The following is a 12,874-nucleotide window of genomic DNA, read 5'->3' on the forward strand; positions in this document are numbered from 1 at the left end:
TCCCAGGGGCATTAATTTTACTGACCTTTGTGGTACTTGGGTAATGCACCAACCTAGGATGAAGAGTGGAATTCTTTCCTATTGGATAGAGATACCATCTGGTAATAGAGACAATACAACACTTGAGGGTGAAACTTTGTGTACTCTCATTTTGCTTTGTTCTACTCATGGGGAAGGAGATATAGACATTTGTTCTTGGGTGGAGAAACTTTGATCTTGGATATGTCTGAGTATTGTAAACTGTGAAATGTGGCTGATATTACCAAATGCAAGCTGAAAGGTGTCGACAGCATGGAAATGGAGAATCGGAGTGACAGGCAGGGGTTCCATTTGTGGCTGCTGATAAGGACACACTTGTTGACAATTGTTGATGAAGAGAAAGGACCTCATATACAGGTCATGTATAAACCTAATGTGGCATGTAGACTGTGAATATGCTGCAAATTTGTTCTGTAGTATTATCCCATTGCAACCTACTTCCTCCACCTCCCTCAGACTAGACCTGCTCCAACTCCGTGAGGTCTTCCTCCTTGCTTCAGCCATAAGTAAAGCCTATGGGGCCATTGAGGACTACATTCCGACATTTTCCGAGATAAGCAATAGCAGTATTTTACTATTTTTCATCTCTAGAGACAAAATGAACTTTGCAGATTATGTGCTATATTTATTTTAAAAATAAAATAAGGAAATGGTTGTTAGTCAATGTCTGGCTGTTGTTCCCACCACTTGCCCTGCGTGTTGACACTGTGAGTCTGGAAGGCTGGTAAGTGTCGGAAGCTGAGGTGAATTTTAGGTTGCAACCTTGATCAATAGATTGTTTTAAGATGGACAATGCTGTGTATCAGGCTTGTATAGACAACATTTAATATCCTTGTATAGAGGTTATTAAACATTGCAATGCTCCAAGCGTGTCTTTGGTGTTCTCTCCGGACAACTTCTAGTGCTGTCTTCTCTCACATTTGTTTTGGAATTGGATCTGTAGGGCTTCCAATAATCCAATTATTCTTTCACATAATCTACTTCTCTCTGTCCTGTTGCTTCACTAACCAAGTCCCTCAGGATGTATCAATGATGTAGGGTGTTAGTGTTTATTCAGCTGATGATGAACCAAAGTCTTAATGATCATCACTATGAAACATAACTAGCTTCTGCAACTATCAATGAGAAGAGTGGAATTAAATGAAAAGATGGCAATTTATAAGTTATTTACTGAAAATTTTATTCAGGATAAGCTTTTTTGACTATTCAAAGTTTCTTGGAGATCATTGGGAAATGCTTCAATTACAGACTCCATATGACTGTGATAGTTGCAAATACTAATTATTTTGATAGTGCAAGCCCTCCGATTCTAATTCCAGAGCAAATGTGAATGAAAGTAATATGGTAAGTCATTCATATTATTTTCATATTTTAAAGTTCCACGTTATTTGAAAGCACCTAAATTATACCCCATATCAAATGCTATAAAGATTACATTGTTCCCATTACAAATTTATTGAGAATGCCACTAATTGTACCCCTCCATTCTGAAGAACAACTATTCTATTTTCTGTCTGTTAGCCAATGCGTAACCTTAAAATCACAGCTCTTGTAATCTCATGGACTTTAAACTTTCTATTGTCATTGAGAAGTTTACTTCAAAGTTCAAGAAACAATCTGCTAGAGGTATCAAATTCTCTCTTCTCCAGCCCTTGACCTTTCCCACCTTTCCCACCCACTTGGCTTCACCTATCATCTTCCAGCTAGCCTCTTTACCTTCCCCGTCTGGCAACTTTCCCCTTTTGGCATCTTTCCCCTTCCTTCGCAATGCTGAAGAAGGATCTCAGCCCGATACGTTGGCTGTTTATTCTTTTCCATAGATAGTGCCAGATCTGCTGAGTTCCTCCAGGGTTTTGTATGTGTTACTTTGGATTTCCAGCATCTGCAGACTTTCTTCTGTCTATGTACATAAGCCTTAATTTCTCAATTTGCAAAAGAAATACAATCTTTCAAAGTAATAAATAAACTCATAAAAACCCACAGAAATTCCTTGATTTAGGTTTAGTAGGTACTTGATAATAAAAGGGGCTCAATTGTTAGGAAAAAGAGTTAACATTTTCTGCAATCCATGTAGTTCTTAAATGATCCAAATACTTTTAAAAAGCTCAATCGGTGTTTGAGAGCTACTGATTTCAATAACTGGACGACAGGCAATGGGTCCGGAACAGTTTTCAGGAGGGCACTAAGTATAATCTGGTAACATATGTTAAGATGCTTCTTTGTTAAATATAGCAGTCTTGGCATATGTACAAATTTTGATACAATTACTGTAACCATTTAATTTTAAAATATTGCACTTCCCATTTTCAAAAGCCAATTATGAATAAAAAGAAAAACAAACTTTTTAAACTTAATTTTTTTAAAAAAGCTTTTCTCATTCATTCTCCATAGTTTTGGAGTTGAAGTAATTTAACATATTCTATTTTTATTCTTCATGTTCCTCCTAAGTACTTGAACAGACTGTCTTCTCATCTTTCAGATGTCCTCATTCCTTACATATTCACATTGGGGAGATTACGCTATTTATAAATTTGCTGTCATTTTGATGGATGCATGCAAGGCTAGACATTTGCTCTGACATGAAGTCTTTCAAGACAGCAGTTGCTCGGGAACAGTAAACTGTTTCCATCATACTTCAAAATCCTCAAGTGTAATATTACTGTTATACTTTACCATCTGAGGTTATATTGCCCTTGTCACTACAGCTTAGCAGTACATACTCAGCTAACATACACTGAAGCAGTTCCTCCTGTGATTATCTTCTATTGTTATATTAGAAAATGATTTAAGTCGAAGAGGTTTAGGATAGACTGACTGAATATCATGAGCTATTTTGTAAATCTCTTCATATCACTGTTCTTTGATGAATAGGAGGCCTTGTCATTATGAGTTTCTATATCTAACACCTATCACATCCACATCTTAAACGTAAGGGAAATTCTATAAGTCTGGTGTCAAATTATCTATCGGGAACCCAGCCATTACACCTGGAACTGTCAATGTTCACTCTCATTTTTGTTTTTAGGTAATGTATAAAATTACATTTCAGAAATTGACCATTCCCAATCATCAATCTAAATACATGAAACTCAGGGAGTTTCCAACCACCCCACTCCCGTGCTACTGTACTGATTTTGTACATACTTCAGCAGGGTGACAAAATTAGCCAGCAAGGCCAGCACTGAGCTTCTGTCACCTCTGCTCAGCTAGCTCATGTGTAGTTTAGTTGAGTACTTCCGATCTGTTCCCAACTATGTCTTTTGACCAAGGTCCAGCCATAGAAGAAAAGCATAAAGCACAGAAAACTTACAGTGAAGGAAGAGGTCATGCATTCCTTCTTTTCCTTCCAACCAAGAACACAGAAATGCAATAAATTAGGAAGCCACCCAGCTCTTCAAGCCCAACATAAAATTCAATGTGGTTATCCAGTCTCATTCTACCTTCAAATATACTCTGCAGCGAGCTACAGATCTGCACCACCTTCTGGGTGAAAATAAGTACTTACTTCCCCTCTACTAGTTTTATTAGTACCTTCAGATCGCCCGCCCTTGATTTCCAGCACCACTGATAAGGGCAAAGTATAGGTGAGTACTTGATGATCAGTATGGACCAAAGAACTTGTTACTGTGCTGCATGGTTCTACGAATTACATCCTTCATATTTACTATATGTTATATAGCATTTTACTGCCACCACAAAGCAACAAATTTCATGACATACAAGTCAGTGATAATAAACGTAATTTTTGATTCTCGTTCTGAGCTAAGGCTTTCCTTGGTCTCAACTATTCCAAAGAAAACTATCCCAGATTACATAATCTTTCCTCATAGATAAATGTCTCCATTTCCAAACTTCTCAACAAATCTCCTACCAGGAGTGCGCAGCTTCAGCCTAGGTCAGAGTCCATGGTCTTCATACATAAGAAACACACCTGTTGTCAACATTATTCTTTAGAGCATAGACACAAGAGACTGCAATCTGGTGCAAGAACAAAATTCTGGAGGAAGTTAGCAGATCAGGTAGCATATCGGAGGGAAATGGACTATTGAAGTTTTGGATTGAAACCTTTCATCTGTTAAGATCCCTCTGAGACACCAGAAACCCTCTCTGATCCCCTCTATTCAGTACACTATTTGGTCATTCATTGGTAACATCCTGGTTGTAAGAGTGTTGCTTGTACCACATGTTCCTAACACCTGTATTTACAGCTATGAGAACTTGTATCATATCAGTAGAGAATGCTGCACTGTGGTCGGCATTGGGAAACACAATAATGCTATTCCATAAACTCACAATGGAAAATTTTGTTCCTAAGCAACCCTTACAAACAATAGGTTGCCATATTGCTCTCTCAGAACCATCAAAAGGTAGAAATGCAATTTCTGGTCCCTAGTGTCAGTTATTTAGACCAGAAAACTGCAGGTTTATTGTAAAAATCCAAATTTCACAAAGCAGGAAATTTCCTACACTTACATGTATGGCATATATGTATTTCCAGAACCAATTTAATACAGTTGACTCTAAAGCACCTAGAAAACCTTTCAGTCTGGTGGAAATTAAACCATAAATCTTAACCTTGCCAGAGCCCTCAACTCTTAAAATAAAGAGTTTGCTTAACAGGAAACCAGTATAGTTGAGTGGCCAAAAGGATGGGCAGACAAGTAAATATAAAAGAGAAGCAGTTTTATTAAACCTAATGTTTTTTCACATAGATTGAAACTGTGCAGTGGAAAAACTGTGACGTGCATATCAAGCTACTTCAAGAGAAAGAGACTGAGATTCAAGAACTGAAGTTCCTTTTGAATAGGTCAGAATGTTTTTTCTAGATCTATACATTACAATTTAAAAGCTTTAACACTGATATCACAAAGTATGGAATCGCATAAATCGGATATTTCACCTTTATTTACACTCTCATTTCACCTTATTTCAATTTCTTTCAAATTGGGTAACGATTGTTATTGCTAATTAGGCTGTGTTTCCTGCTTGAACATGACCAATAATTTTATTTATGGTAGGTATATAATTTGCAGATACAGTATATAAACTTACACATCAGTATACTATATTTTGTGCTATGCTTTTCTAAACACGGATTAGCTTAGTCATAGCGTTGTCAAATCTGAGCCAAGGTGTTACGTGTACAGTCTTTTCTCTAGAGACTTGGGCATATAATATGATTGACTAAGAAAATGTACAGTCACAGGTGCAATTTTTAAAATAAGACATTAAACTGAGATCTTCTCTGCTTTGGGAACATGCCCAGTCATTTTCATAAAACAGTGGGAAACTTCTCTGGTGTATCAATGAGCTACATAAATTTTCTGGCCATTTGCATCAGGAATTAGGTTGGAACTCCTTTTGAATAATGCTTTTTGAGAGATAAATATTGCTTAGGACACCATGGATAGTTCTCCTGCTCTTCTTTGAAAGGAAAAACCATGGTGTAATGTCTCAAAACAAAGATGCCAGAGACATTTTGGAGACATTATAATACTTTTATATTATATTGCCTCTAACCTCTTAAAGCATGAATCTGCAGCCAGATCTACTGCAGTAACAAACAGCCTTTTAAAACACTTAAAAGCGTTAGCAATCTTATGATCACTTGATGAACTTGGCAGACCCAACTTCCTGAAATGCAAGCACAGCATTTCGGAAACATCAGGGAGACCAGTATGCCAGAAAACATGGACACTGTTGTGACCTTCAGGTAAAACTGAAGCATCAGAGCATGTGTCTAACCCACACCCCACCCACCAACCACCTCCATTGCACCCTTGTGTCTAATGTACAACTGTTGGAAAACAAGGTAGTTGTTTATTCTGTTTCATAGATACATTGTTGACAACAAAATCTTGGGTTCATATGCTCTAGCCCAAGGGTTTCTTCATTCACTGAAGAGTATAGCACTAATGGAAAGGACTATCAGGACGGTGGAAGGCCAATCTTCAAAATCATCCACAGATCTGAATTAAGTTGTCACTGAATGTATTTGTGACTTCATAAAGAACTGCATGGAAAAGTGTTTACCCATAAAAACATCCCAAATCTTCCCCAACCAAAAGCCCTGGACGAACCAAGAGATTCATAATCTGCTAAACGTGTGTGGTGTTTAAGATGTGCAATCTAGAGTCATATTATAAGTCTAGATTTGACCTCTGGAAGGTTATTGTGAGACAATTCTGGACTAAACTGGAGTCACAGATGGATACTTGATAGTTGTGGTAGAGCTTGCACACTGTTAATTCCTACAAAGCAAAGCCAAGTAGCCCAAGTGCCAATGACCCATCTTGTCTAGATGACTTCAGTGCCTTTGATGCATGCATTAAAAGAAAGATTAATGACATTCCTACATAACCACCCTGTGATCGCAGTCTCCAACATCAATGTCAGGACATCTTTCACCAGAGTGAACCCATGAAAACTGTCCAGCACAGATGGCATACCTGGCCAAGTGCTAAAGATCTGTGCAGACCAACTGCATGGTGCATTCAAGGGCATTTTTAACCTTTTGCTTCTAGAGTCTGTTTCCACCTGCTTCAAAAAGCCATCTATAGTTCTGGTGCCCAAGAAGAAAACAGTGACCAATCTCAGTGGCTACCATCTGATTGCACTTAAATCCACTGTAGTAAAATGCTTCAAGAAGTTGGTTATGGCACGAATCAGAAATGACCTATTACCACAACAGATCAACAGCAGATGCAATCTCACTGGCTTTCCACTCTGTTTTGGACCATCTGGACACCAGGAACTCATAGGCCATACCACTGTTCATTGACCACAGCTCAGCATTTGGCACAATCATCCCCTCGGAGCTGGACCCGGGCTGCTGTGCTTCCATTTGCAATCAGATTCTTGACTTCCTCATCAGCAGACCAATAACAATAACATCTCTTCGCTGAACAGCACAGGTACACCTCAAGGCTGTGTGCACAACTCCCTGCTCTCACTCTTTCAAACCGTGACTGTGTTGCTAAGCATAGCTCCTCTACCATCTCAAGTTTACTTCTATTGAACAAATCATGGGTGAGGTAGAATACTTGGTTGAGCGGTGCTGCAATAATGATGTCACACTTATTGTCAGCAAAACCAAAGAATTCATTGTTGATTTCACAAAAGAAGAAATCAGGCTACCACATACCAGTTCTCATTGGTGGGACAGATGTGGATAGAGTTAGAAACCTTAACTTCTTTGGCATTAACTTCTCGGGTAAAGACTTCAGCATCTTTACTTTCTTCAAAGCTTAAGATAATTTAGCATATCACCAAATACTCTACAAACTTGCATAGATACACTCAGTGGCCACTATATTAGGTATACCTATATACCTCCTTGTTAATGCAAATATCTAATCGGCCGATCATGTGGCAGCAACTCAATGCATGAAAACATGCAGGCATAGTCAAGAGGTTCATGAACAAATATCAGAATGGGGAAGAAATGTGATCGATGTGATTTTGACCGTGAAATGATTGTTGGTGTCAGACAGGATGGGTTGAGTATCTCAGAATCTCCTGGTGTTTTCACGCACAGAAGTCTCCAGAGTTTACAGAGAATGGTGCAAAAAATATCCAGTGAGGGGCAGTTCTGTGACCAAAAATGCCATGTTAATAAGACAGGTCAGAGGAGAGTTACCAGACTGGTTCAAGTTGACATGCAGGTGACGAATAACCATACATTTCAACAGAGTTGTACAGAAGAGTATCTCTGAATGCACATAAATTGTAACTTGAAATGAATAAGCTACAGCAGCAGAAGACCTCAAACATATACTCAGTGTCCACTTTATTAGGTGCAGGAGGTACCTAATAAAGTGGCCACTCTGTGGAACTTATCCTGACTGGTGGCATCATGGCCTGGTATGGCAATTTCAAGCACAGGAACACAAGAGGCTGCCCTTCCTTCTATTGACAACATCTATAGGAGGTGCTGCCCCAAGAAGGTGCATATATCATCAAGTATTCCCACCACCTGGGCTACTTCTTATTTTGAGCAGTCATTTTTTTCTTCACTGCCTGGTATAATTTATGTTTCATGTGCTGTCTGAAGACACCTGCCTGCAATGCTGCTGAAAGCCAATGTTTCTTTGTACCTGCATCTTGCTGTATTTGATAATCAAGTTGACTTGAACTGAAAGGCAACATTGGAATCTCAGCCTGTTTTTTTTTTGCAGTATAGTTTTGGACTTGGATACCAAAAATGTGGTGGCTGGGATTAAAATCTTCTGATCAATAGGCAAACTGCAAAAGGACCTTGGCCCACTGCAACTTGCCTATCACCACGATAGATCTATGGTAGACACAATCTCAATGGTTCTTTATGTGGCCTTAGACCACCTGGACAATGCAAACACCTAAGTCAGGATGCTGTTTGTTGACTATAGCTCAGCGTTTAATACCATCATTCCCACAGTACTGATCAATAAGCTACAAATCCTGGGCCTCTGTACCTCCCTTTGAAATTGGATCCTTGACTTCCTAACTGGAAGACCACAGTCTGTGTAGATTGGTAATAATATCTGCTCCTCGCTGGTGATAAACACTGGCGCACCCAAGGGATGTGTGTTTAGCCCACTGCTCTACTCTCTCTATACCCATGACTGTGCGGCTAGGTATAGCTCAAATGCCATCTATAAATTTGCTGATGATACAACCATTGTTGGCAGAATTTCAGGTGGAGGTGAATGGGTGTACAGGAACAAGATATACCAACTAGTGGAGTGGTGTCACAGCAAAAACCTTACACTCAATATCAGCAAGACAAAAGAGCTGATAGTGGACTTTGGAAAGGGTATAATGAGGAAACACAAACCAATCCTCAGAGGGATAAGAGTGGAGAGAGTGAGCATTTTCAAGTTCCTGGGTGTCAAGATTTCTGAGGATCTAACCTGATCCCAAAATGCAGATATAAAGAAGGCAAGACGGTGGCTATATTTCATTAGGAGTTTGAGGAGATTTGACTTGTCTCCTAAAACACTCAAAAACTTCTGCAGATGTACTGTGGAGAGCATTCTGACAAGCTACATCACTGTCTAGTATGGGGGTGGTTATTGCGCAAGACCAAAAGAAGCTACAGAAAGTTGTAAAATTAGTCAGCTCCATCTTAGTACTAGCCTCTGTGGTATCCAAGACATCTTCAAGGACCGTTGCCTCAGAAAGGTGGCATCCGTTATGAAGGTTCCCCATCACCCAGGACATGTCCCTTCTCACTGTTACCATCAGCAAAGAGGTGCAGAAGCCTGAAGGCACACACTGAGCGATTCAGGAACAGTTTCTTCCCCTCTGCCATCCGATTTCTAAATGGACATTGAACCCATGGACACTACCTCACTTTTTTATTTCTGTTTCTACACTATTTTAAATTTAACTATTTAATGTATACACTTATTCTAATTGATTTACTTATTTATCTTTTCTATTTTATTATGTATTGTATTGTCCTGCTGCCACTAAGTTAACAATTTTCAAAGCATATGCCAATGATATTAAACCTGACTTTGATTCTGACTCTGAAATGCAGAGCATTTATGAAGGCAGCGGAGTAAAGCTGGTAACTTACTTACTGCCCTCAACAATGAAGCAATGAAAATCCTCCAGCTCTGTCTGTCCTTGGCCATCTTTTCTATTGTGCCCTAGATGTGGTTCAGGGTCCTCAGTTCTGCCTATGGTGCCACTGGTAAGATTTAGAAATAACGTGTAAGAGCTGGTCGGATGTTCAGATGACATGAGTGCATCTTGCCTGGCAGTCGTATTATAATGAAGCAGCCTTAACATAGTGCTCATTTTCAAAAATTGACAAGAAAATATTAGCAACATGTACAAATGGTTCAATCATCTTTTTGATATAAATCTCAACAGAGTAATACATCACACAGGAATAACACTCTTTAATAAAACCAAGGCTGAGAATCACTATGGATTACAGTATTTTCAGGATCCATATTTGCTTATGCTATGGAAAGGGCAGCTCACAGTGCAATCCCAATCCCCCACTAATTTTCCCTGTCAACTATTCTAATATTCATCAAATTCTGTCACTACCAAGACTAGGGGCAACTTACAGTGGCCATTTAACCTATCAACCTGCATGCCTTTAGGATAAGGGGTGGAACTGGAGCATCCAGAGGAAACCCCCATGCTCACAGGCAGAACATGAAAACTCCACACAGCCAGCACCAGAAGTCAAGGTTGAACTCGGGACACTAGAGCTACGAGACAGCAAGTCTGCCAGCTGTGCCACCATATAGTATTTGCATTGGAGAATGGTTGGAGTTACTTTTACAGCAAAATGCAAAGCTCTCAAATGGATTCAGTTACTGGATATTTGAGTCTGTGGATGTGTTTGTCCTCACGTACAGCTGTATCAAATTCTGAATATATTATAATTGACATAATATAACCATGGTAAGTGCACTCTGCCTCAATATAATCTTGAAATGATTTATTTGGGAAGTAGTGAAACATGCTCAATCACAAATTTTATATTCAGCTGCTCCATGCCATGGGGCTTTGCAATTTCTACCAACGTGTCATGGAAGTTTATACCGGTCAGGTGTCACAACTCTCAGAGGGTGAGCGTTTCAGAGACTGTGAACACAACTCCTTGACATTTATTTTAGCCGTCTAGTGGAATAGGAGTAGACAGTATGAAAAAGTATTTAATTGGAGGAGGGGGAATTATGACACCATTAGGTGGGAACTTGGGAGCGTAAATTGGGAACAGATATACTCAGAAATGCACAACGGAAATGTGGGGGTTGTTTAGGGAGCACTTGCGTGGGATTCTGGATAGGTTTGTCCCATTGAGGCAGAGAAAGGTGACAAAAGATGTAGAACATCTGGTCAAGAGGAAAAGAGAAGCTTACCTTAGATTTAGTAAGCAAGTATCAAGGTAGCCAGGCAGGAGCTTAAGAATGGAGTTAGGAGAGCAAGAAGGGGATATGCAAATAGGCTGAAGGAAACCCTCAAGGTGTTCTACACATATGTGGAGAACAGGAGGATAACTAGAGTGAGGCTAGGACAGAATTCGGAGGAGCTCCTTAATGAATACTTTGCTTCAGTTCTCACCAATGGGAGGGACCTTGATGAATGTGAGGTCAGCATAGAATAGGCTGCTAGGCTAGAACATGCTGACATCAAGAAAGAGGATATACTGGAAATTTTGAAAGCCATTAGGGTAGTTAAGTCTCCTGGGCTGAACAGGATATATCCCAGGTTACTATGGGAAGAGAAGCAGGGAATGGCTGTGCTTTCATCGATGATCCTAGAGTCCTCACTCTCCACAGGAATAGTACCAGAATCAGAATCAGATTTAGTATTTCCAGCATATGTCATGAAATTTGTTAACTTTATGACAGCAGTACAATAGAATACATGATAAATAAAATTAGAAAAACACTGAGTTACAGTAAGTATATATATGTCTGTTAAATAGTTAAGACAAAATAAGTAGTGCAAAAGACAGAAATGAAACAGTAGTGAGGTAGTGTTCATGGGTTCAATGCCTATGTAGAGATCAGGTGGTAGAGAGGGAAGAAGCTGTTTCTGAAATGCTGAGTGATTAGAAGGTGGCAAATGTTATTCCTCTGTTCAAGAAAGGGAATAGAAATAATTATAAACTAGCACGTCGTACTTCAATGGTGGGCAAATTATTAGAAAAGATTCTTTCATACACTACTTATGAGCATTTTGAGAAGCATAGTCTGATTAGGGATAGTCAGCGTGGCTTTGTGAAGGAAAGTCCTGCCTCATGAGCCTGATTGAATTATTTGAGGAAGTGACAAAACACGTTGATGAAGGAAGAGCAGTGGACAAGGTTCCCCATGGTAGGTTCATTCGGAAAGCCAGGAGACATGGAATCCAGGGAATGTTGGCTGTATGGATTCAGAATTGGTTTGCCCATAGAACGCAGAGGGTGATTGTAAATGGTGTGTATTCTGACTGGAGATCAATGACCAGTGGTGTTCCATAGGGATCTGTTCTGGAACCCCTGAAATTTGTTGTTTTTATAAATGACTAGGATGAAGAAGTGGAAGTGGAAGTTAATAAGTTTGCAGATGACAAGAAGGTGGATGGTGTTGTGGATAGTGTAGAGGATTGTGGATTAGGGTAGAGGGTTTGTGGATAGCATAGAGGGCATAATTTTAAGGTGACTGGAGGAAAGTATTGGGGGGGATGTCAGAGGTAAGTTTTTGCATAATGTTGTTGGGTATTTGGATTGCACTGCCAGGGGTGGTGGGAGAGACATTGAAGAGACTCTTAGATAGGCGCATGGATGATAAAAAAAACTAGAGGACTATGTGGGAGAGAAGGGTTAGATCTTAAGTAGGTTAAAAGGTTAGCACATCATAGGTCATAGGAGCTGTGCTGTGCCAAGCTGTAATGTTCTATGGTCTTTTATACAGGGATTTGTTTTTGTGCACCTTTTTGATTCATTGATAATTGCTTCCTTGAAGTATGTTTTTCAGCTACCTAGACATCTATAAATGGGCATTATTATGGAACATAATATGAACATGAAAACTGTAATACTATTAAACGTGTTATCAAAATCCACAATAAAAAATGGTACCAAATCTACCAAAGAAGTACAGCATCTCTATTCTCCCCATATGAGGACTATCATAGGAGGAATGTCAGCTGTTCAGATGATAGAAAGCTTGCCCATAAGACCACTTTCTAGCATCCAATCCCTTATCAGCGGCTTGAGCATTACAACCTAGACCAGGGGTTCCCCTACACCTCCTCCCTCACTACCATCCAGTGGCCTAAACAGGTCCATCCAGGTGAGGTGATACTTCACCTGTGAGCCTGTTGGGGTCATGTACTCTGT

At 39.6% G+C, this 12,874-nt stretch overlaps 1 protein-coding gene across 1 annotated transcript in view; it reads left to right on the forward strand.

Annotated features, from left to right (window-relative positions):
• The window catches only part of LOC140726031 (uncharacterized), a 56,253-nt gene that overhangs the window by 4,189 nt on the left and 39,190 nt on the right, over positions 1-12,874 (forward strand). The window contains exons 2-3 of the mRNA XM_073041927.1: positions 1,333-1,383; positions 4,752-4,846. Of these exons, the coding sequence (XP_072898028.1) occupies positions 1,333-1,383; positions 4,752-4,846 (146 nt within the window). The remainder of the gene's footprint in view (positions 1-1,332; positions 1,384-4,751; positions 4,847-12,874) is intronic.

This window comes from Hemitrygon akajei, chromosome 4, assembly GCF_048418815.1.
Source record: "Hemitrygon akajei chromosome 4, sHemAka1.3, whole genome shotgun sequence".
Lineage (NCBI taxonomy): Eukaryota > Metazoa > Chordata > Chondrichthyes > Myliobatiformes > Dasyatidae > Hemitrygon > Hemitrygon akajei.